Here is a 23,819-nt window from a genome sequence, read left to right on the forward strand (position 1 = left end):
CACCCCTGGGGTCCCTGTGCCACTCTCTGTGCCACCCCTGGGGTCTTTGTACCGCTCTCTGTGCCACCCTTGGGGTCCCTGTGCCACCCCTGGGGTCCCTGTGCCACCCCTGGGGTCTTTGTACCACTCTCTGTGCCACCCCTGGGGTCTTTGTACCGCTCTCTGTGCCACCCTTGGGGTCCTAGTGCCATTCTCGATGTCCCCAGTGCCACCTTTGGGGTCTCTGTGCCAACCCTGGGGTCCCTGTGCCACCCCTGGGGTCCCTGTGCCCTTTCTGGGGTCCTTGTGCCACTTCTGGGGTCTTTGTGCCACCCTTGGGGTCCCTGTGCCACCCCTGGGGTCCCCAGTGCCACTTATGGGGTCCCAGTGCCACTTACGGGGTCCCAGTGCCACCCCTGGGGTCTTTGTACCACTCTCTGTGCCACCCCTGGGGTCCCCAGTGCCACTTATGGGGTCCCAGTGCCATTCTCAATGTACCCAGTGCCATCATTGGGGTCCTTGTGCCACCCCTGGGGTCCCTGTGCCACCCATGGGGTCCCCAGTGCCACCTTTGGGGTCCCTTTGCCACCCTTGGGGTCCCTGTGCCACTCTTGGGGTCCCAGTGCCACCCCTGGGGTCCCTGTGCCACCCTTGGGGTCCCTGTGCCACCCCTGGGGTCCCTGTGCCACCCTTGGGGTCCCTGTGCCACTTCTGGGGTCCCTGTGCCACCCCCGGGGTCCCTGTGCCACCCCTGGGGTCCCTGTGCCACCCTTGGGGTCCCTGTGCCACCCCTGGGGACCCCTGTGCCACTTCTGGGGTCCCTGTGCCACCCCTGGGGTCCCTGTGCCACCCCTGGGGTCCCTGTGCCACCCCTGGGGTCCCTGTGCCACCCCTGGGGTCCCTGTGCCACTTATGGGGTCCCAGTGTCACTCTCGATGTCCCCAGTGCCACTTCTGGGGTCCCTGTGCCACCCCTGGGGTCCCAGTGCCACCCCTGGGGTCCTTGTGCCACCCCTGGGGTCCCTGTGCCAATTCTGGCGTCCCTGTGCCACTTCTGGGGTCCCTGTGCCACTTCTGGGGTCCCTGTGCCACCCTTGGGGTCCTTGTGCCACCCCTGGGGTCCCTGTGCCACCATTGGGGTCCCTGTGCCACCCCTGGGGTCCCTGTGCCACTCTCTGTGCCACCTCTGGGGTCCCTGTGCCACTTATGGGGTCCCTGTGCCACCCTTGGGGTCCCTGTGCCACCCCTGGGGTCCCTGTGCCACTCTCTGTGCCACCCTTGGGGTCCCTGTGCCACTTCTGGGGTCCCTGTGCCACTCTCTGTGCCACCCCTGGCGTCCCCAGTGCCACTTATGGGGTCCCTGTGCCACCCCTGGGGTCCCTGTGCCACTTCTGGGGTTCCCAGTGCCACTTATGGGGTCCCAGTGCCATTCTCGATGTCCCCAGTGCCACCCTGGATGTCCCCAGTGCCACCCCTGGGGTCCCTGTGCCACTTCTGGGGTCCCTGTGCCACCCCTGGATGTCCCCGGTGCCACCCTGGATGTCCCCACCTCATTTTTCCTCAATTTTCCCTCAATTTTCTCCAATTTTCCCCATTTTTATTCCAAATTTCCCCCATTTTTCCTCAATTTTCCCCATTTTTATCCAAATTTTCCCCACTTTCCCTCAACTTTCCACATTTTTCCTCATTTTCCCGAATTTTGCCCATTTTTCCTCATTTTCCCAAATATCCCACATTTTTATTCCAAATTTCCTCAATTTTCCCCATTTTCCCTAATTTTTCCCAAATTTCCCACAATTTTATTCCAAATTTCCCCATTTTTCCTCATTTTCTGTCAATTCCCCCATTTTTTCCTCATTTTCCCAAATTTCCCCCATTTTTATTCCCATTTCCCCCATTTTTCCTCAATTTCCCACAATTTTATTCCAAATTTCCTCCTTTTTCCTCATTTTCTGTCAATTCCCCAATTTTTTCCTCATTTTCCCAAATTTCCCCCATTTTTATTCCAAATTTCCTCATTTTCCCCAATTTCCCCCATTTTCCCTAATTTTTCCCAAATTTCCCACAATTTTATTCCAAATTTCCCCATTTTTCCTCATTTTCTGTCAATTCCCCCATTTTTTCCTCATTTTCCCAAATTTCCCCCATTTTTATTCCCATTTCCCCCATTTTTCCTCAATTTCCCCCATTTTTATTCCAAATTTTCCCCATTTTTCATCAATTTTTCCTCAATTTCCCCCATTTTTTCATTTTTCCCGAATTTCCATTTTCCCCAAATATCCCCCATTTTTATTCCAAATTTCCTCAATTTCCCCCATTTTCCCTAATTTTTCCCAAATTTCCCACAATTTTATTCCAAATTTCCCCATTTTTCCCCATTTTCTGTCAATTCTCCCATTTTTTCCTCATTTTCCCAAATTTCCAGCAATTTTATTCCTAATTTCCCCATTTTTCCTCATTTTGTCAATTCCTCAATTTTTTCCTCAATTTTTCCCTATTTTCCCCATTTTTATTCCAAATTTTCCCCATTTCTCCCAATTTTCCCTCAGCTTTCCCCATTTTTCCTCATTTTTCCCAAATTTTGCCAATTTTTCCTCATTTTCCCAAATTTCCCCATTTTTATTCCCATTTTCCCCATTTTTCCCAAATTTCCCCCATTTTTATTCCAAATTTTCCCGATTTTTCATTAATTTTTCCTCAATTTCCCCCATTTTTTCATCATTTTTCCCAAATTTCCCCCATTTTTCCTCAATTTCCTCCCTTTTCCCCTAATTTTTCCCAATTTCTCCCATTTTTATTCCAAATTTTCCCCATTTTCCCCATTCCCATTTTTTTTAAGGATCTCCTGCAATTCCCCACCCCAAACCCCCCCAAATTCCCCCAAAAAACCCACTCGGAATTGCGAAATTAAGAATTTTTATAGCAAATCCTCGGAGCGGTGAAGAATTCCAGCTTTTTTTTGGTTTTTTTGGGGAATCCCAGGATCCTGAGAGAATTCCCAGCCGGATTCAGAAACAAAAAAAATCCCGGGATTTTCTTCTTTTTTTTCCCTTTTTTTTTTTTTTGTTATTTTGTCCTTTTTTTTTTTTACCAAAAAAAGTCTCGGATCCAACGCTGGAAAAACAAAACAAAAAAAAAACACCAAAAAAAGTTTGAAAAAATCTCCCAAAAATTAAAAAAAAAAATAGAAAAAAAAAAATTTAATTCCCCCCACAAAAATTTTTTAATTTCCCAAAAAAAATTTCCCCAAAAAATCCCCCAAAATAAATAGGAAATAATAAATAAATAGATAAATAAACACATAAATACATAAATAAGTGTCAAAAAGCTAAAATAATTTTTTTTTTTTTTAATCAAGAAACATCCTGGAAAGTGCTCAAAAAAAACAGATAAAAATATAAATTAAATTAAAATAAAATAAATCACAAGAAGAGAAAATAAATTTAACAAAATAATAAAATAAATAATAAAATAGCATAAAATAAAAATTAAATTACAATTAAATTAAAATGAGATAAAATAAAATTTAAAAATTAAATTAAAATGAAATCAAAAACAAAGTGAAACAAACAGAAAGTAAACAAAACAGTATAAAACAAAAAATAAAAATAAAAATAAACAAAATAAAATACAAATAAAGTTAAGATTAAATTTTATCAAATAAAAAATAAAAATAAAAATTTAAATAAAATAAAATAAAAATAAAATAAAAATTAAAATAAAACTAAAAATAAATAAAAATATTAAAATAAAAAATAAAAAGAAAATAAAATTTAAATAAAATGAAGTAAAAAGGAAGTTAAAATAGAATAAAATTTTTAAAAATAAATTAAAATTAAATTAAAATTAAAATAAAATAAAATAAAATAAAATAAAATAAAATAAAATAAAATAAAATAAAATAAAATAAAATAAAATAAAATAAAATAAAATAAAATAAAATACAATAAATCCCCTGTGGGAGTGGAGGCTCGGGGGGGATCCGAAATTCCCAAAGGAAATTCCCGCGGGGCGTCCGTGGACGAGGAGTTTAAAAAAATAACTCTGAGCCCGATGGGCGTAAAAACAGCGCCGGCGGCACCGAAACGGAACCTTCCGGAACATTCCGGAACCTTCCGGAACCCCCGAGCGCCGCAGAGTCCCTGGGGAGCCGCTGGAACCTTCCGGAACCTTCCGGAATCCCGGAGCGCCGCAGAGTCCTCACGGCACTGCCAGAACCTTCCGGAACCTTCCGGAATCCTGGAGCGCCGCAGAGTCCCTGGGGAGCCGCTGGAACATTCCGGAAACTTCCGGAACATTCCGGAGTCCTGGAGCTGCATTGAGTCCCTGGGGAGCCGCTGGAACCTTCCAGAACTTTCCGGAATCCCGGAGCTGCGTTGAATCCCTGGAGAGCCACTGGAACCTTCCGGAACATTCCGGAGCCCTGGAGCTGCATTGAGTCCCTGGGGAGCCGCTGGAACATTCCGGAAACTTCCGGAACCTTCCAGAACCCCCGAGCGCCGCTGAGTCCCTGGGGAGACGCTGGAACCTTCCGGAACCTTCCGGAACCCCAGAGGGACCTGGGAGCGCTGCCAGAGGTTCTGGAGGAGTTCTGGAGGTTCTGGATGGTTCTGGAAGCATTGGAATGGATCCAGAGAGGTCCTTGGGGCCATTATGGAGGAATTTTGGAGGTTCTGGAGAAGTTCTGAAGGAATTTCAGAGAAGTTCTGGAGAAGTTCTGGAGGTTCCAGAGAAGTTCTGGAGAAGTTCTGGAGGTTCTGGATGAGTTCCAAAAGTTCTAGAAACCTTGGAATGGATCCAGAGGTGTCCATGGAGAGGTTCTGGAGGTTCTGGAGGAGTTCTGGAGGTTCTGGAAGCCTTGGAATGGATCCAGAGGTGTCCATGGAGAGGTTCTGGAGGTTCTGGAGGAGTTCTGGAGGTTCTGGAAGCCTTGGAATGGATCCAGAGGTGTCCATGGAGAGGTTCTGGATGGGTTGGAATGGATCCAGGAAGGTCCTTGGAGCAGTGCCAGAGGTTCTGGAGAGGTTCTGGAGGAGTTCCAGAGGTTCTGGAGAAGTTCTGGAGGAGTTCTGGAGGTTCTGGACGAGTTCCGAAAGTTCTAGAAGCCTTGGAATGGATCCAGAGGTGTCCATGGAGAGGTTCCAGAGGAGTTCTGGAGGCATTGGAATTACTCCAGAAGGGTCCATGGAGCGGTTCTGGAAGCCTTGGAATGGATCCAGAGGTGTCCTTGGAAAGGTTCTGGAGGAGTTCCAGAAGTTCTGGAGGAGTTCCAAAGGTTCTGGAAGCCTTGGAATGGATTCGGATGAGTACATGGAGCAGTTCGGGAGGTTCTAGAGGTTCTATTCTGGGTCTCCAGGATCATTCCTGGACCAATCCAGGACCTCCAGGACCTGGATTGATTCTGGCCCTCCTGGATCTATTCTGGACCAATCCTGGATCTTCTGGATTGATTCTGGACCAATCGTGGTCCTCCTGGAGCAATCCAGGACCAAACCTGGAGCAATCATCCAGGACCAAACCAGAACCAATCCAGGACCACTCCAGAACCAATCCATGACCTTCAGAACCAAACCTGGACTTTCAGGACCAATCCATGACCAAACCAGGACTAATCCAGGACCTCCAGAACCAATCCAGGACCACTCCAGGACCTCCAGAACCAAACCAGAACCAACCCCAACCCATCCCCTCTCACGACCCCACCTCAGCCCCTTCCCCCTTCTCCCCCGGCCGCTCCCCGGCCCTGCCCTTGCCCAGGGTTCCGGAACATTCCAGCTGCTCCAGCTTGGAGGCGGAGCGGCCGAGGGCGGCGGCGGCGCCGGCGCCGTTGGTCTGGGAGCAGACGTGCGCGGTGCCCTTGGCCGGCGCGCCGTGCACCTTGTAGCGCACCAGCAGGATGAAGATGAACACCAGCACCGAGGCCACCATGGCCACGGAGCCACCCGGGTTCTGCCCACCCATCCTGGACCCATCCTGGACCCATCTTGGACCTCCTGGACCAAGCCTGGATCGACTCTGGATCCATCTTGGATCTCCCGGACCAATCCTGAACCCATCCTGGACCGATTCTGGATTATCTTGGATCTCCTGGACCCATCCTGGATCGATTCTGGATTATCTTGGACCTCCTGGACCCATCCTGGATCGACTCTGGATTATCTTGGATCTCCTGAACCCATCCTGGATCGATTCTGGACCTCCATGACCAATCCAGGACCACTCCAGGACCTCCAGAACCAATCCAGGACCTTCAGAACCAAACCAGGACCTCCAGAACCAATCCAGGACCTCCAGAACCAATCCATGACCAATCCAGGACCACTCCAGGACCTCCAGGACCAATCCTGGATCGATTCTGGATTATCTTGGATCTCCTGGACCCATCCTGGATCGATTCTGGACCTCCACGACCAATCCAGAACCAATCCAGGACCACTCCAGGACCACTCCAGGACCAATCCAGGACCTCCAGAACCAAACCAGGACTTTCAGGACCAATCCACGATCAATCCAGGACCACTCCAGAACCAATCCAGGACCACTCCAGAACCAATCCAGGACCTCCAGAACCAATCCAGGACCACTCCAGAACCAACCCAGAACCAACCCAGAACCAACCCCAACCCATCCCCCATCACGACCCCACCTCAGCCCCTTCTCCCTTCTCCCCGGCCCTGCCCTTGCCCAGGGTTCCGGAACATTCCAGCTGCTCCAGCTTGGAGGCGGAGCGGCCGAGGGCGGCGGCGCCGGCGCCGTTGGTCTGGGAGCAGACGTGCGCGGTGCCCTTGGCCGGCGCGCCGTGCACCTTGTAGCGCACCAGCAGGATGAAGATGAACACCAGCACCGAGGCCACCATGGCCACGGAGCCACCCGGGTGCTGCCCACCGATCCTGGACCCATCCTGGATCCATCTTGGACCTCCCGGACCAAGCCTGGATCGACTCTGGATCCATCTTGGATCTCCCGGACCAATCCTGAACCCATCCTGGACCGATTCTGGATTATCTTGGATCTCCTGGACCCATCCGGGACCGATTCTGGATTATCTTGGATCTCCTGGACCCATCCTGGATCAATTCTGGACCTCCACAACCAATCCAGAACCAATCCAGGACCACTCCAGAACCAATCCAGGACCTCCAGAACCAATCCAGAACCAATCCAGAACCAAATCAGGACCTCCAGAACCACTCCAGAACCAAACCAGAACCAATCCAGGACCAATCCAGGACCTCCAGAACCAACCCAGAACCAACCCCAACCCACCATCCCCCATCACGACCCCACCTCAGCCCCCTCCCCCTTCTCCCCGGCCCTGCCCTTGCCCAGGGTTCCAGAACATTCCAGCTGCTCCAGCTTGGAGGCGGAGCGGCCGAGGGCGGTGCCGGCGCCGTTGGTCTGGGAGCAGACGTGCGCGGTGCCCTTGGCCGGCGCGCCGTGCACCTTGTAGCGCACCAGCAGGATGAAGATGAACACCAGCACCGAGGCCACGATGATGCCGCCGATGACGATGATCATGGTGCCGCCCAGGAACTGCGCCTGCAGCGAGCGGCACGGCCGCGCCGGCGGCCGCGTGGTGAAGCGGCGGCAGCCCAGCGGCCGCGTGGCCGGCAGCGAGCTGCGCGCGTCCGAGAACACGGCCAGCACGCAGAGCTCGTAGGCGCGGCCCGGCGCCAGGTCCGACAGCGAGAAGGAGGCGCTGGGCGCCGGGATCATCCTGCAACGACAGCGGCGTTCCGGCTCGTCACGAGTTTTGGGGACTTTTTCCCACTTTTTGGGGGATTTTTCCCAATTTTTCCACCATTTTTCCCGTCATTTTTCCATTTTTTCCCACGACTTTTGGCCCTTTTCCCCCTATTTTCCAGCGCCTCTTCCATCACTTGTCCCCAAATTTTTCACCCATTTATCCCAATTTTTGGGGGATTTCCCCATTTTTTCCACCATTTTTCCTGCCATATTTCCATTTTTTCCCACGACTTTTGGCCCTTTTTCCCCTATTCTCCAACCCCTCTTCCATCACCTGTCCCCAAATTTTTCACCCATTTATCCCAATTTTTGGGGTTTTTCCCCATTTTTTCTACCATTTTCCCTATGACTTTTGAGTCTTTTTTCCCTATTTTCCAGCTCCTTTTCCATCTCTTTTTCCCAAGTTTTTCACCCACTTTTCCCACTTTTCCAACCCATTTCCCACCCCGGCCCGGCGCCAGGTCCGACAGCGAGAAGGAGGCGCTGGGCGCCGGGATCATCCTGCAACGACAGCGGTGTTCCGGCTTGTCACGAGTTTTGGGGAGTTTTTCCCAGTTTTGGGGATTTTTCCCAATTTTTGGTGTTTTTCCCCATTTTTTCCACCATTTTTCCTGCCATTTTTCCATTTTTTCCCACGACTTTTGGCCCTTTTCCCCCTATTTTCCAGCCCCTCTTCCATCACTTGTCCCAAATTTTTCACCCATTTATCCCAATTTTTGGGGGATTTTCCCCATTTTTCCCACCATTTTTCCTACCATTTCTCCATTTTTTCCCATGACTTTTGGCCCTTTTCCCCCTATTTTCCAGCCCCTCTTCCATCGCTTTTCCCCAATTTTTTCACCCATTTTTCCCACCATTTTCCCTGCCATTTTTCTTTTTTTTTCCACCCCTTCATCACATTTTCCATCCCCCATTCCCCATTCCCCCCATTTCCCACCCCTTTTTCCCACTTCCCACCCATTTCCCCCATTTCCCACCCATTTCCCCCATTTCCCACCCATTTCCCCCATTTCCCACCCATTTCCCCCACTTCCCACCCATTTCCCCCACTTCCCACCCATTTTTCCCACCCATTATTTCACATTTTCCACCTATTTTTTTACATTTTCCATCCCCTTTTTCCCACTTCCCACCCATTTCCCCCACTTCCCACCCCTTTTTCCCACTTCCCACCCATTTTCCCCCACTTCCCACCCCTTTTTCCCTCTTCCCACCCATTTCCCCCTCTTCCCACCCCTTTTTCCCACTTCCCACCCATTTCCCCCACTTCCCACCCCTTTTTCCCACTTCCCACCCATTTTCCCATTTCCCACCTATTTCCCCCATTTCCCACCCATTTCCCCATTTCCCACCCATTCTCCCATTTCCCACCCATTTTCCCCACCCATTATTTCACATTTTTCACCTATTTTTTTACATTTTCCATCCCCTTTTTCCCCATTTCCCACCCATTTCCCCACTTCCCACCCATTTCCCCCATTTCCCACCCATTTCCCCCCCTTCCCACCCATTTTCCCACCCATTATTTCACATTTTCCACCTATTTTTTTACATTTTCCATCCCCTTTTTCCCACTTCCCACCCATTTCCCCCATTTCCCACCCCATTTTCCCATTTCCCACCCATTTTCCCCCACTTCCCACCCGTTTTCCCCATTTCCCACCCATTTCCCCCCACTTCCCACCCATTTCCCCCCATTTCCCACCCCATTTTCCCATTTCCCACCCATTTCCCCCACTTCCCACCCCTTTCCCCATTTCCCACCCATTTTTCCCACCCATTATTTCACATTTTCCACCTATTTTTTTACATCTTCCATCCCATTTTTCCCCATTTCCCACCCATTTTCCCACTTCCCACCCATTTTCCCCACTTCCCCAATCCCCAAACCCCCAATCCCAACGTTTCTCCGGCCACAATCACCGATAAACCAGGATCTCGTCGGCCGAGCTGTTGTACTGGATCTGGTACATCCTCAGCCCTTCCAGCTCCTCCTGCGGCGGCCACCGCACCAGCGCCGACGTCGCCGTCACCTCGGCCACCACCACCCCCCCGCCGTCCCCCCGCTCCAGCTTGGAATCGTTGGAAAAGCTGGATTTGGCCGAAATCAGGATATCCGACGGCTCCGGCCGCGCCGTCGCCGCCTTCCTCCCCTCCTCCTCCTCGCACTCGGTGCCGTTGCCGTCCGGCACCACCCGAAACTCCACCGGCGCCGTCGACTCGCCGGCGGCGTTGGAGGCGATGCAGGTGAAGGTTCCTTGATCCCCCAACGCCGCCTCCAAAATATCCAAAGTCCCGTTCTCGTAGGAAACCGTCCTGGAGGTGTTGGCCACCAGTTTGCCGTCGGGCGCGATCCAGCGCACGTAGGGCTCGGGGTCGCCCACGGCTTTGCACTTCAGGGAGGCGCTTTGGCCGACGGCGGCGGCGAGTTTGGGCGTGCGGTGGGTGATCATGGGCGGCTCGCAGACGAACTCCTCCTCGCGGATGCTCCAGAAGTATTTGCCCATCAGCTCCGGCGGCGAGGCGCACGTCTCCAGATCGTCCTCGCGCGTCAGGCGCCGCAGCCACACCAGCTCGCAGTTGCAGTGCAGGGGGTTCCCGCCGAAACTCAACACCAGCGAGGTCAGCGGGGAACCTTTGGATTTGGCGTAAACGGGGATGCGGGAGAAGAGCGGATCCGGCGGGATCTTCTTCAGCTTGTTGGAGGTCATGTCCAACCTGGCCAGCTTGTGGAGGTTGGAGAAAATCCCCTCGGGCACGAACTCGATCAGGTTGTGATCCAAACTCACCGTGTTGACGTTGGACAGCTTGGCCACGGTGGCCCACGGAACGTCCACCAAATTATTGTAGGACAAATCCAAATCCTCGATGGTCTCCAAGAAATCATCCAAAGACTTGGGCGAGATGAAGCTGAGCTGGTTGTTGCTCAGGATCAAATGCCGCAGGTTAATTAACCCCTTGAAATGATCCTCGTTGATCGACGTCAAGCGGTTGCTGTCCAGGTGGAGGGCGTGGAGGCCCTTGAGGTCGGAGAAGGCGTAAGGCATGATCTGGCTGATGGTGTTGCGGGACAAGGTCAGGTGGATGAGTTGGGTCATGTTGGCGAAGTCGCGCTTGCGCAGGACGGTGATGAAGTTGTCCATGAGGCGCAGCTCGGCCGTGCGCCGGTCGATGCCGGCCGGCACGAAGAGCAGCCCGGTTTTGGTGCAGAGGATGGTGAAGGACGGCGAGAGGTTCTGGCACGAGCAGCGCTTGGGGCAGGGCGGGGAGTTCGAGGCCGTCGTGGTGGAGAAGAAGAAGAGGAGAGGGAGCAAAAGCTTTTCCATCGTCGGGAAAAACGGGAATCTGGCAGGGAAAAGTTAAAAAAAAAGTGAGGGATTTGGGAGATTCGGTTGAGTTTTGGGGGTTAAAAACGAGTTTTCATTCCAGGATTATTGGTGGAGAGGGAAATCCCAAAGCTGAGAAGGAAAAACGGGAAAAATCCATGGAAATCTGGTGGAATTTGGGAGATTCGGTTGAGTTTTGGGGGTTAAAACCGAGTTTTAATTCCAGGATTATTGGTGGAGAGGGAAATCCCAAAGCTGAGAAGGAAAAATGGGAAAAACCCATGGAAATCTGGTGGAATTTGGGAGATTCCGTTGAGTTTTGGGCATTAAAACCGAGTTTAGGGTCAAGATTCCAGCCCAAAACGTTGAGGAAAATTCAGTGGAGAGGGAAATCCCAAAGCTGAGGTGGAAAAACAGGAAAAATCCATGGAAATCTGGTGGAATTTGGGAGATTCCATTGAGTTTTGGGGTTAAAACCGAGTTTTAATTCCAGGAGGTTGAGGGAAATTGGTGGAGAGGGAAATCCCAAAGCTGAGACGGAAAACCAGGAAAAATCCATGGAAATCTGGTGGAATTACGGAAAAAAAGGGATTAAATCCATGGAAATCTGGTGGAATTTGGGAGATTCAGTTGAGTTTTGGGGGTTAAAACAGAGTTTTAATTCCAGGAGGTTGAGGGAAATCGGTGGAGAGGGAAATCCCAAAGCTGAGATGGAAAAACAGGAAAAATCCGTGGAAATCTGGTGGAATTACGGAAAAAAAGGGATTAAATCCATGGAAATCTGGAGGAATTTGGGAAAAAATTGGATAAATCCATGAAAAAAATGGTGGAATTTGGGATAAAACCAAGTTTAGGGTCAAGTTTTAATTCCAAGATGTGGAAAAAATTCTCAATTGTGAGGAAAATCCCAAATTTGAGAGGGAGAAATGGGAGAAATGTGGATTAATTTAGGGAAAAAATGGGAGAAATTCAGGAAAAAAAATGGGAGAAATTCAGGGGAAAAAAATGGGAGAAAGTCAGGAAAAAAATGGGAGAAAATCAGAAAAATGTGGATTAATTTTGGGGAAAATGGATTTTATTATTCTAAGTTTTATTCAGATGATTTTCCCATGGATTGGGTGGGGTTTACTAGAATTTTGGGAATTTTTTTGGAATTTTCCAGCATTTTTTGGAGAATTTTTGGGATGATTTTCCCATATTTTTGGGGGGTTTTGGGATGATTCTCCCATGGATTGGTGGGGGGGGGATGTGAATAAAATTTGCATATATTTAAATAACATTTAAAATTCTAATTAAAATAATAATAAGTCAAATTATTAAATACTAATTTAATATTAAAACTGAATAGAAATTTTAAATTAAAGGAATTCAAAAGAATGGAATAAAAAGGATTCATTAAAATAATAAATAATTTAAAATAAAGGTCAATTCAAATTGGAAAGAATTAAAAAGAAATGTAAAATAATTAAATAAATGTTAATAGAAAAATAACCCTAAAATTAAAATAATAATGGGAATAAAGTAATGGAAATTAAAGTAATTAAACCAATTCAAAATAAAAAAAGTAAAACCAAAATATTAAGAAGATTAAAAAGTCAAGTAATAAAAATAAAATATTGAAACCAAAATATTAGAACTTAATTAAAGTAAAATCATTAAAATGAAAATAATAAAAGTTAAAATATTGACAATTAAAATAAGAAATGAATAATAGAAATAAAAGAATTAATTTAAAATAAAACAGACTGGAAAGAGTCACAGAAAAATTGATTAAAATAATAATTAAAAACTGAATTGGTAAGAAATTAATGTGAATAAATTCAGAATAATAATGGTGAAATTTAAATAGAAAGCAATATTAATTATAATTTTAAGATTTGAATTAATAATCAGATCAAAATAAAAATGAACTTAAAATAATAATAACCCCTACAAATCAAAATAGATAAAGAATTAGAATAAAATTTTAAATAATAATTGTAATTAATAAATATAAGCATCAAATCAAAATAAAAATCAAAATTAATAATAATAATAAATTAATAAAATTATTCATAATAAATATTAAAATAAGAGAAAATTTTAATTCTTATTATTTGAATAGTAGAAATTAAACCAATAATTAAATAAATCCAATTACCTAAACCAATAATTAAATAAATCCTATTAATTAAACTGATTATTAAATAAATCCTATTAATTACAATAAATTAAAAAAAATAATTAAAAACTAATTAAATGTAATCCTATTAATCCTCCATGAATAAAAAAATCCAATTAATCCCAAAATCTCCCTAAAATTTCCCTTTTAGGGAGAAAAGTGGGAATTGGGGGGGGGGCCAAGGGGAAAATTCCCAAAATTCCTGAGGGAAAAGTGGGAATTGGGATGGGCCAGGCCCAAAATTCCCAAAATTCCTGAGGGAAAATTGGAATTTGGACAGGGCCAGGCCCAAAATTCCTGAGGGAAAAGTGGGAATGGGACAAGGCCAGGCCCAAAATTCCAAGATTTCTGAGGGGGAAAATTGGGATTTGGGGTAGGCCAAGGTGAAAATTCCCAAAATTCCTGAGGGAAAATTGGGAATTGGGAGGTTCCAGGCCCAAAATTCCCAAAATTCCTGAGGGAAAAGTGGGAATTGGGCAGGGCCAGGCCCCAAAATTCCTGAGGGAAAAATGGGAATTGGGAGGTTCCAGGCCCAAAATTCCCAAAATTCCTGAGGGAAAAGTGGGAATGGGACAAGGCCAGGCCCAAAATTCCAAGATTTTAGGGGAAAATTGGGAATTGAGACATGCCAGGCCCAAAATTCCAAGGTTTTGGAGGGAAAATTGGGATTTGAGTTGTTCCAGGCCCAAAATTCCAAGATTTCTGAGGGAAAAAAATTCTCCAACCCTGCCCTAATTCCAAGAAATTCACCCCAAAACTTCGGGAATTTGGGATTTTCCTTGTCCCAACCAATAAAATTCCTTTTTTGAATCCCTAAATCCAATTTTGGGATTTTTTTTCCCCCATTTTTCCAAGCCCCAGGTGAACATTCCCAAATCCAGGCGTGGCCCAAAACTCCGGGAAAAAAAAAAATTCCTTCGGAACCGGAGAATCCAGGAGTTAAAAACCCCCCAAAAATCCCCAAAAATCGGATTTTTCCACCCGGAAAATAATTCCTGGATTTAAAAAATGTGGAATTCCGGCCTAAATTACATAAGGAAAAGGGGGGTGAGGGGGGAATTTTATCCAGGTGCCGGAAAATCCCGATTTTCCAGGAAAAAAAGATGGAGCAACCCTGGAATGCTTTTTTTAAAGGTCAGAACACCTCCAAAATACCATTTTTTTCCTCAAAAAACCAGGATTTTCCTTAGGAAAAAAGCAATTTTTTCATGCTCTAACCACCAAATCTCCCCTCGGAGCTGCAGAATTCCCGGAAAAAATGAAAATATTGGAATTTTGGGCTGGTTTAGAGTGAAAAATGTGATTTTTTTAATCGGGAAAAATGAGTATTTTATCCTGATTTTTCTCGGGGGAAAAATTCCCGGTGGGAATCCTCAATGCCACCGCCTGGGGGGTCGGGATTTGGGGAAAAAAATGGGAATTTTGGGGGGATTTGAGGGGGTTTTTCCAAGAAAATTCCTCCGCCGCAACGCGTGAAGGACGCGCCCAGCTCGGGAAAAAAAAACCGGGAATTGCAGGAGCCGGGAGGGGGAAAAACCGGGAAAAAAACCGGGAAAAATGAATTTAAAACCATCAAATGGGGGTTTTAACAGGGATTTTTGGGAAAATTTGGGGGAAATTTTGGGGAAAATTGGGGGAAAATGGGGGAAATGGCCGAGGGGGGGAGGGGAGGGAACACCTGGAGCGGGAACACCTGGAGCAGCCACACCTGGATGACACGGCGGATTTATGGGATGCTGCAAAAACCGGGAAAAGCCCAAAATGCCCAAAAATCAGCCCAAAAAATCCCTAAAAAAATCCCTTAAAAATCCCAAAAAAATCCCAAAAAAAAAAACCTTTAAAATCCATTAAAAATCGCGGAAAAATCCCTAAAAAATCCATTAAAAATCCTTTTAAAAATCCCCCAAACCCCCAAAGGTTGGGGATCGTCCGACAAACCCCAAAAATCCCAAAAAATCCTTAAAAATCCATTAAAAAATCCCGAAAAAAAACCCAAACCCCAAGGGTTGGAGATCACCCGGCAAACCCCAAAAATCCCTAAAAAATCCATTAAAAACCCCAAAAAATTCCCTAAAAAATCCCCAAACCCCAAGGACCGAGAATCGCCCGGCAAACCCCAAAAAACCCCAAAAAACCCCCAAAAATTCCCTAAAAAAAAATAAAAATTCCCAAAGCCCCAAGGGCCGGAGGCGCCCTCGGTTATTCCAGGCAAGGGTTAAAAAAGCTGGAAAATTTGGGAGGGGTCGCCGCTGGAAAAGCGGGGTGGGGGATGCGTTTTATCCCGATTTATCCCGATTTATCCCGATTTATCCCGATTTATCCCCATTTATCCCCATTTTATCCCGATTTATCCAATTTTTACCCCATTTTATCCCGAATTTATCCGCTTTTTCCGCTGTTTTATCCCGGTTTTAACCCGATTTTTCCGCCGTTTTATCCCGGTTTTTCGCCCATTTTTCCAGTTTTTTCCCCCTCATTTTTCCAAATTTTTTTCCCCTCATTTTTTTATCTTTTCCCGGTTTTTTTCCCCGTTTTTCCCGTTTTTTTCCACTCACCTTTTCCCGCCGGCGCCTTCAGGGGGGCGGCGACCCCCGCGCCCCCCCCGGGGGTCCCGAGCCTTCCATGGCCGGGAGCGATCCCGGGAGGAGCAGCGGGGCCGGGAAAAAGCAGGAAAAAAAAGCAGGAAAAGGGAAAAAAAAGAAAAAAAGGAGGAAAAAAGAGGAGGAGGAGGAGGAGGAGGAGGAAGGGGAGGAAGAGGAGGAGGAGCCCCCGCCCCTCCCCCCCCTGCGGCCGCGGGAAGGGGCGGGGCCAAAGGACGGGGCGGGGCCAAAAGGGGCGGGGCCAAAAGGGGCGGGGTCAAAGGAAGGGGCGTGGCCGAAGAAAGGGGCGTGGCCGGGGAGGGACCCCGCGGGAATTTCGGGAATTTCGTGAATTTCGGGAATTTCGGGGTTTTTTTTGGGATGGGAACGGCGGTTTTGGGGAATTTTTGGGAATTTTGGAAATTTTGGGAATTTCGGGGTTTTTTTTGGGATGGGAACGACGGTTTTGGGGAATTTTTGGGGTTTTTGGGAATTTCGGGAATTTCGAAGGGTTTTTTTGGATGGGAACAGCGGTTTTGGGGAATTTTTGGGGTTTTTGGGAATTTCTGGGATTTTTGGGGATTTCGGGAATTTCGGAGGGTTTTTTTGGGATGGGAACGGCGGTTTTGGGGAATTTTTGGGGTTTTTGGGAATTTTGGGAATTTTGGGAATTTCAGGGGGGTTTTTTGGGATGGAAACGGCGGTTTTGGGGAATTTTTGGGGTTTTTTGGGAATTTCTGGGAATTTGGGGAATTTCGGGAATTTCGAGGGGTTTTTTTGGGGATGGAAACGGCGGTTTGGGGGAATTTGGGGGTTTTTTGGGGAATTACTGGGAATTTTGGGAATTTTGGGAATTTCGGGGGTTTTTTTTGGGATGGGAACGGCGGTTTTGGGGAATTTTTGGGTTTTTGGGGAATTTCTGGGATTTTTGGGGATTTCGGGAATTTCAGGGGGTTTTTTTTGGGATGGGAACGGCGGTTTTGGGGAATTTTTGGGTTTTTTGGGAATTTCTGGGAATTTTGGGAATTTTGGGAATTGTGGGAATTTCGGGGGTTTTTTTTGGGATGGGAACGGCGGTTTTGGGGAATTTTTGGGGTTTTTTGGGAATTTCGGGGAATTTTATGGGATTTCTGGGATTTTGGGGAATTTTCGTGGGGTTTTTGGGATGGGAACGGCGGTTTTGGGGAATTTTTGGGGTTTTTGGGAATTTCTGGGAATTTGGGGAATTTCGGGGAATTTTCGTGGGGTTTTTTTGGGATGGGAACGGCGGTTTTGGGGAATTTTTGGGGTTTTGGGGAATTTCTGGGAATTTTGGGAATTTCGGGAATTTCGGAGGGTTTTTTTGGGATGGGAACGGCGGTTTTGAGGAATTTTTGGGGTTTTTTGGGAATTTCTGGGAATTTTGGGAATTTCGGGAATTTCAGGGGGGTTTTTTTGGGATGGGAACGGCGGCTTTGGGGAATTTTTGGGGTTTTTGGGAATTTCTGGGAATTTGGGGAATTTCGGGGAATTTTCGTGGGGTTTTTTTGGGATGGGAACGGCGGTTTTGGGGAATTTTTGGGGTTTTGGGGAATTTCTGGGAATTTCGGGAATTTCGGGAATTTTGGGGTTTTTTTTTGGGATGGGAACGGCGGTTTTGGGGAATTTTTGGGGATTTTGGGAATTTATGGGATTTTTGGGAATTTTGGGAATTTCGGGAATTTCGGGGTTTTTTTTTGGGATGGGAACGGCGGTTTTGGGGAATTTTTGGGGTTTTTGGGAATTTCTGGGAATTTTGGGAATTTTGGGAATTTCGGGGGGGGGTTTTGGGATGGGAACGGCGGTTTTGGGGAATTTTTGGGGTTTTTGGGAATTTTGGAAATTTCGGGAATTTCGAGGATTTCGGGGGGTTTTTTTGGGATGGGAACGGCAGTTTGGGGGAATTTTTGGGGTTTTTTGGGAATTTCTGGGAATTTTGGGGATTTAGGAAATTTTCGGGGTTTTTTTGGGATGGGAACGGCGGTTTTGGGGAATTTTTGGGGTTTTTTGGGAATTTCTGGGGCTTTTTGGGAATTTTGGGAATTTTGGGGGATGGGAACGGTTGGTCCCAAATGTTCCCAAGGGTCCCCAAATGTCCCCAGGTGTCCCCAGGGCCACCCCCATTGTCCCCAAGGGTCCCCAGTGCCACCCCCAGTGTCCCAAATGTCCCCAAAGTGTCCCCAGTGCCACCCACCCAAATGTCCCCAAATGTCCCCAAAGTGTCCCCAGTGCCACCCCCATTGTCCCAAATGTCCCCAGGGCCACCCCCAGTGTCCCCAAATGTCCCCAAAGTGTCCCCAAGTGTCCTCAAGGGTCCCCAGGTGTCTCCAAATGTCCCCAAATGTCCCCAGGGCCACCCTCAGTGTCCCCAAATGTCCCCAAGACAGAGGGACAGAGGGACAGAGGGACAGAGAGGGGGACAGGTGAGGAGGAGGAGAAGGGGATGAAGAAGATGAGGAAGAGGAGGAGAAAGAAGAGGAGGAAGAAAAGGAGGAGGAAGAGGAGGAGAAGGAGGAAAAAGAGGGAAAAATGGAGGAAGAAAAGGGGGAGATGAGGAAGAGGAGGAGGAAGAAGAGGAGGAAGAGGAGGAGGAGGAAGAAGAAGAGGAGGAGGAAGAGGCGAGGAGGAGTAAGAGGAGGAAGAGGAGGAGGAGGAGGAAGAAGAGGAGGAGGAAGAGGAGAGGAGGAGGAGGAGGAGTAAGAAGAGGAAGAAGAGGGGGAAAAAGGAGGAAGAAAAGGAGGAGATGAAGAAGGGGAGGAAGAAAAGGAGGAGGAGGAGGAGGAGAAGGAGGAGGAAGAAGAGGAAGAAGAAGAAGAAGAGGGGAAAGTGGAGGAAGAAAAGGAGGAGATGAGGAGGAGGAGGAAGAAGAAGAGGAGAAAGAGGAGGAAGAGGAGGAGGAGGAAGAGGAGGAGGAGGAAGAAGAGGAGGAGGAGGAGTAAGAGGAGGAAGAAGAGGAGGAAGAAGAGGAGGAGGAGAAGGAGGAGGAAGAGGAGGAGAAGGAGGAAGAAGAAGAGGGAAAAATGGAGGAAGAAAAGGAGGAGATGAGGAAGAGGAGGAAGAAGAGGAGGAGGAAGAGGAGGAGGAGATGGAGAGGAGGAGGAGGAAGAAGAGGAGGAGGAAGAAGAGGAGAGTAGGAGGAGTAAGAGGAGGAAGAAGAGGAGGAAAAAGGAGGATGAAAAGGAGGAGATGAAGAAGGGGAGGAGGAGGAGGAGGAGGAGGAGGAGGAAGAGCTGCCCATCCCCCCACGCTCACACCCCCGTTCTGCCGCTCTGGTGGGACCCCAAAGTGACGATGACAACAACGACACCGACAACGGTGAGGAAGAGGATGACGACGATGATGAAGATGACAATTACAATGATGATGAAGATGATGACCATGACAATGATGACCACGACAACGACAACGACAACGACGATGACGATGACCATGGTGATGAAGATGAAATGACGATGATGACCATGACAAGGACGATGTTTATGACGATGATGATGATGAGCACCATGATGACGATGATGATGATGAGCACCATGACGATGATGATGATGAAGACGACGACCATTGACAACGATGACGATGATGAAGATGACCATGACAACGATGAAGACGATGACCATGACCATGGTGGTTTTCCTTCACCTGACCATGACCGTGATGATGATGATAAAAATGACCATGACCATGACCAGGCCCATGAGGATGATGATGACGATGACGATGATGAAGATGACTGTGACAAGAACCATGACAATGACAACGATGACCACGACAACAACGATGGCAGTGACAATGACGATGATAACGACAATGGTGATGAAGATCATGACCATGACCATGACCATGACCATGACCAGTCAATGATGATGAAAATGACCATGACCATGACAATGAAGACAATGATGACGGTGAAAACGACGATGACCATGACCATGCCAAATGACCACGACGATGACAACAATAACGACAACGATGATGAAGATGACGACCACGATGATGATGATGATGAAAATGACAATTGACAATAATGACAATGATGATGACGATGACGACCATGACAATGATGGTGAAAATGACCATGACCATGACCATGACCAGTCAATGATGATAAAAATGAACATGACCATGACCATGACCATGACCAGACAATGATGATGAAAATGACCATGACCATGACCACAACCAGACGATGATGATGAAAATGACCGTGACCATGACCACGACAATGAAGACGATGACGGTGAAAATGACAATTACCAAATGACCACAACGATGACAACGATAACACCAACGACGACGAAGACGACGACCGCGACGCCGATGACGAAAACGACCATGACCATGACCACAATGACCATGACCATGACCATGACCATGACCATGACCACGACCAGACGATGATGATGAAAATGACCATGACCATGACCATGACCATGATGACCATGATGAAAACGACCATGACCATGACAATGAAGATGATGATGGTGAAAATGACGATTACCACACCAAATGACCACGACGATGACAACGATAACGCCAACGACGACGAAGACGACAACCGCGACGCCGATGACGAAAACGACCATGACCATGACCATGACCAGTCAATGATGGTAAAAATGACCATGACCATGACCACGACCAGACGATGATGATGAAAATGACCATGACCATGACCATGACCAGACGATGATGATAAAAATGACCATGACCATGACAACGATGATGAGGATGACAGTGAAAACAACGATGACCATGACCATTACCAGTCAATGATGATGAAAATGATGATGACGGTGAAAATGATGATGATGATGACCACGACCAGTCAATGATGATGAAAATGACCATGACCATGACCATGACCATGACCAGACGATGATGATGAAAATGACCACGACCATGACCATGACCATGATGAAAATGACCATGACCATGACCACAACCAGTCAATGATGATAAAAATGACCATGACCATGACCATGACAATGAAGACGATGACGGTGAAAACAACGATTACCAAATGACCACGACGATGACAACGATAACGCCAACGATGACGAAGACGACGACCGCGACGCCGATGACGAAAATGACCATGACCATGACCACGACCAGACGATGATGATGAAAATGACCATGACCATGACCATGACTATGACCATGACATGACCATGACCATGACCATGACAATGAAGATGATGACGGTGAAAACGACGATCACCAAATGACCACAACGATGACAACGATAACGCCAACGACGACGAAGACGACGACCGCGACGCCGATGACGAAAACGAGCGCCGCCGCGCCGGCGCCCCTCAGACCGCCGTGCCCTCGAGGCCGTCCTCGGTGGTGGCGGCGCTGCGGGCCCGGCTGTCCCCGGCCGCGCTGGCGGGGTCGTCGCTGAGCACCCCCTTGAGCAACGCCCGCCACGAGCGCCGCGCCCGGCCCAGCCCCCGCCCCATCACCAGGTAGATGATGGGGTTGACGCAACCGTTGACGTAGGCCAACCCGGCCACCGCGGGGTCGGCGGCCTGGGCGCGGCGGAACGCCGCCGTGTCGGGCGCGGCGGCCGCCAGCACCAGCCCCACCACGTGGTAGGGCAGCCAACAGACGAAGAAGCTGATGATGACCACCAGCACCGTCCTGGTGGCCCTCTGTGACCGAGCCAAGCCCCGCGCCCGCACGCGGCACAGGAGGCGGCCGTAACACCCCGAGATGACGGTGAACGGCCCGAGGAAACCGCAGAGGAAGCGCACGACGGCCGTGGTCATCTCCGCGCCGCGCCGGTGCCGCCGCACCGCGCCGTAGGCCAACACGCAGGTGGCCTTGGCCGAGAAGGGGTCAACGCGGACGGCGCGGAACAGGAAGGACGGGATGGTCAACAACGCCGCCGCCGCCCACGCGCCGGCGCACGCCGCGGCGGCCAAGGCGGGCGTGCGGCGGTTGTGGCACCAGACCGGGCGGGTGACCAGCGCGCAGCGGTCGGCGCTGATGGCCGTCAGCAGAAGGACGCTGGAGAACATGGCCAAGACGGTCAACGATGGCAGAACCTTGCAGGCGGCACCACCCAAGGGCCAGTGGTGGTCGGTGGTCAGCGGCAAGGCCAGGAAGGGCAGCGCCAGGCAGCTCAGGAGGTCGGCCAAGGCCAAGTTGGAGAACCAAACGCCGTTGACCGTCCGGCGCAGCTCGGCCGCCGTCACCCAGAGCACGGCGCCGTTGCCCAGCACGCCCAGCAGGAAGATGGCGGCGTAGAGGACCAGCACGGCGCGGTGGCCCGGAGGGATCTCGGACGCGTCCAGGTCTTCGTAGAGGTCGCCCCAGGTGTCGTCCCAGGTGTCGTTCCAGGTGTCGTTCCAGGTGTCGCTCCAGGTGTCACCCCAGGTGTCGTTCCAGGTGTCGTTCCAGGTGTCCATGGTGGGGGTGGGGACACCTGGAGATGGGTGGGGGTGGGGAAAAGTGGTCAGGGGTGGGTCAAGGTGGGTTCTTCACCTGGCCAGGTGGTCAAGGAACTTTCCAAAGGTGACCAAAGGTGGTTAGGGATGGGTCAAGGTGGATCTTCACCTGGCCAGGTGGTCCTGAAGACCCCAGGGTGGTTCTTCACCTGGCCAGGTGGTCAAGGACGTTCCCAAAAGTGACCAAAGGTGGTCAGGGGTGGGTCAAGGTGGGTTCTTCACCTGGCCAGGTGGTCCTGAAGACCCCAAGGTGGGTCCTTCGCCTGGCCAGGTGGTCAAGGACCTTCCCAGAGGTGACCAAAGGTGGTCAGGGGTGGGTCAAGGTGGGTCCTTCACCTGGCCAGGTGGTCCTGAAGACCCCAAGGTGGATCTTCACCTGGCCAGGTGGTCAAGGACCTTCCAAATGACCCCCTGACCCATCCCAAGGTGGTTCTTTACCTGGCCAGGTGGTCAAGGACCTTCCAAATGACCCCCTGGGTGAGTCCTTAACCTGGCCAGGTGGTCCTGAAGACCCCAAGGTGGGTCCTTCACCTGGCCAGGTGGTCAAGGACCTTCCCAGAGGTGACCAAAGGTGGTCAGGGATGAGTCAAGGTGGTTCTTCACCTGGCCAGGTGGTCAAGGACCTCCTAAAAGACCCCCAACCCCACCCCACCAGGTAACCAAAGTGTTTTTGGGGTCTCCAGCCCCATTTTTGGGGTACCCACCTCCATTTTTTAAGGTACTCACCTCCATTTTGGGCTCCTCAGCCCCATTTTGGGGGTCCCCAGCACTATTTTGGGGGTCTCCAGCTCCATTTTTGAGGTCCCCAGCCCCAATTTTGGGTTCCTCACCCCAATTTTGGGGTCCCTCACCCCAATTTGAGGTCCCCAGCCCCATTTTTGGGTTCCTCACCCCAATTTTGGGTTCCTCACCCCAATTTGGGGTCCCTCACCCCCATTTTTGGTGTCCCCACCCCCATTTTTGGGGTCTCCAGCCCCATTTTTGGGGTCCCCACTCCCGTTTTTGAGGTCCCCAGCCCCATTTTTGGGTTCCTCACCCCAATTTTGGGATCCCTCACCCCATTTTTGGGTTCCTCACCCCAATTTTGGGGTCCCCAGCCCAAATTTTGGGTTCCTCACCCCAATTTTGGGTCCCTCACCCCAATTTTGGGGTCCCTCACCCCATTTTTGGTGTCCCCACCCCATTTCTGGGGTCCCCACTCCCATTTTTGAGGTCTCCAGCCCCATTTTTGGGTTCCTCAGCCCATTTCTGGTGTCCCCAGCCCCATTTTTGGTGTCCCCAGCTCCATTTTTGGGGTCCCCAACCCCATTTCTGGTGTCCCCACCCCGTTTTTGGGGTCCCCCCCCCTCTCCCGGCCGGATTTGGGATTTCTTCATCCTCCCCTCCCCCACCCCGGCCCATGGCGCAAGAATTTGGGAGAGGAACTTGGAGGGGGGGAGGGGCAACTCCACCCTTCCCCCCCCTCGCTGGGTGGGGTCCCCAAAAACGGGGCTGGGGACCCCCAAAATTGGGGTGAGGGACCCAAAATTGGGGTGAGGGACCCAAAATTGGGGTGA

At 49.4% G+C, this 23,819-nt stretch overlaps 4 protein-coding genes across 5 annotated transcripts; all 4 read right to left on the reverse strand.

Annotated features, from left to right (window-relative positions):
• Positions 1–3,765: 3,765 nt before the first annotated feature.
• Positions 3,766–5,290, reverse strand: LOC140681320 (uncharacterized). The gene is made up of 2 exons (XM_072920931.1): positions 4,469–5,290; positions 3,766–4,090 (listed from the first exon to the last, which is right to left on the reverse strand). Exons 1-2 carry the CDS (start codon positions 5,288–5,290, stop codon positions 3,797–3,799), a joined length of 1,116 nt encoding a protein of 371 aa, XP_072777032.1. The 3' UTR covers positions 3,766–3,796.
• A 333-nt stretch (positions 5,291–5,623) lies between these two features.
• On the reverse strand, positions 5,624–6,204 carry LOC140681321 (leucine-rich repeat and fibronectin type III domain-containing protein 1-like protein). The gene has a single exon (XM_072920932.1). The coding sequence runs from the start codon at positions 5,937–5,939 to the stop codon at positions 5,670–5,672; it is 270 nt and encodes an 89-aa protein (XP_072777033.1). The 5' UTR covers positions 5,940–6,204; the 3' UTR covers positions 5,624–5,669.
• A 1,028-nt stretch (positions 6,205–7,232) lies between these two features.
• Positions 7,233–16,012, reverse strand: LOC115492889 (leucine-rich repeat and fibronectin type III domain-containing protein 1-like protein). Of its 2 annotated transcripts, none has more exons than XM_072920929.1 (3): positions 15,767–16,012; positions 9,648–11,069; positions 7,233–7,695 (listed from the first exon to the last, which is right to left on the reverse strand). In XM_072920929.1, exons 2-3 carry the CDS (start codon positions 11,048–11,050, stop codon positions 7,254–7,256), a joined length of 1,845 nt encoding a protein of 614 aa, XP_072777030.1. In that variant the 5' UTR covers positions 11,051–11,069; positions 15,767–16,012; the 3' UTR covers positions 7,233–7,253. The 2 variants fall into 2 exon arrangements, with proteins under 2 accessions (XP_072777030.1, XP_072777031.1); XM_072920930.1 differs by lacking the exon at positions 7,233–7,695 and adding an exon at positions 7,927–8,225.
• A 4,782-nt stretch (positions 16,013–20,794) lies between these two features.
• On the reverse strand, positions 20,795–22,224 carry C5AR1 (complement C5a receptor 1). Its single transcript, XM_041712613.2, has one exon. The coding sequence runs from the start codon at positions 22,222–22,224 to the stop codon at positions 21,127–21,129; it is 1,098 nt and encodes a 365-aa protein (XP_041568547.2). The 3' UTR covers positions 20,795–21,126.
• Positions 22,225–23,819: the final 1,595 nt, after the last annotated feature.

Source organism: Taeniopygia guttata, chromosome 34 (assembly GCF_048771995.1).
Source record: "Taeniopygia guttata chromosome 34, bTaeGut7.mat, whole genome shotgun sequence".
Classification (NCBI taxonomy): domain Eukaryota; kingdom Metazoa; phylum Chordata; class Aves; order Passeriformes; family Estrildidae; genus Taeniopygia; species Taeniopygia guttata.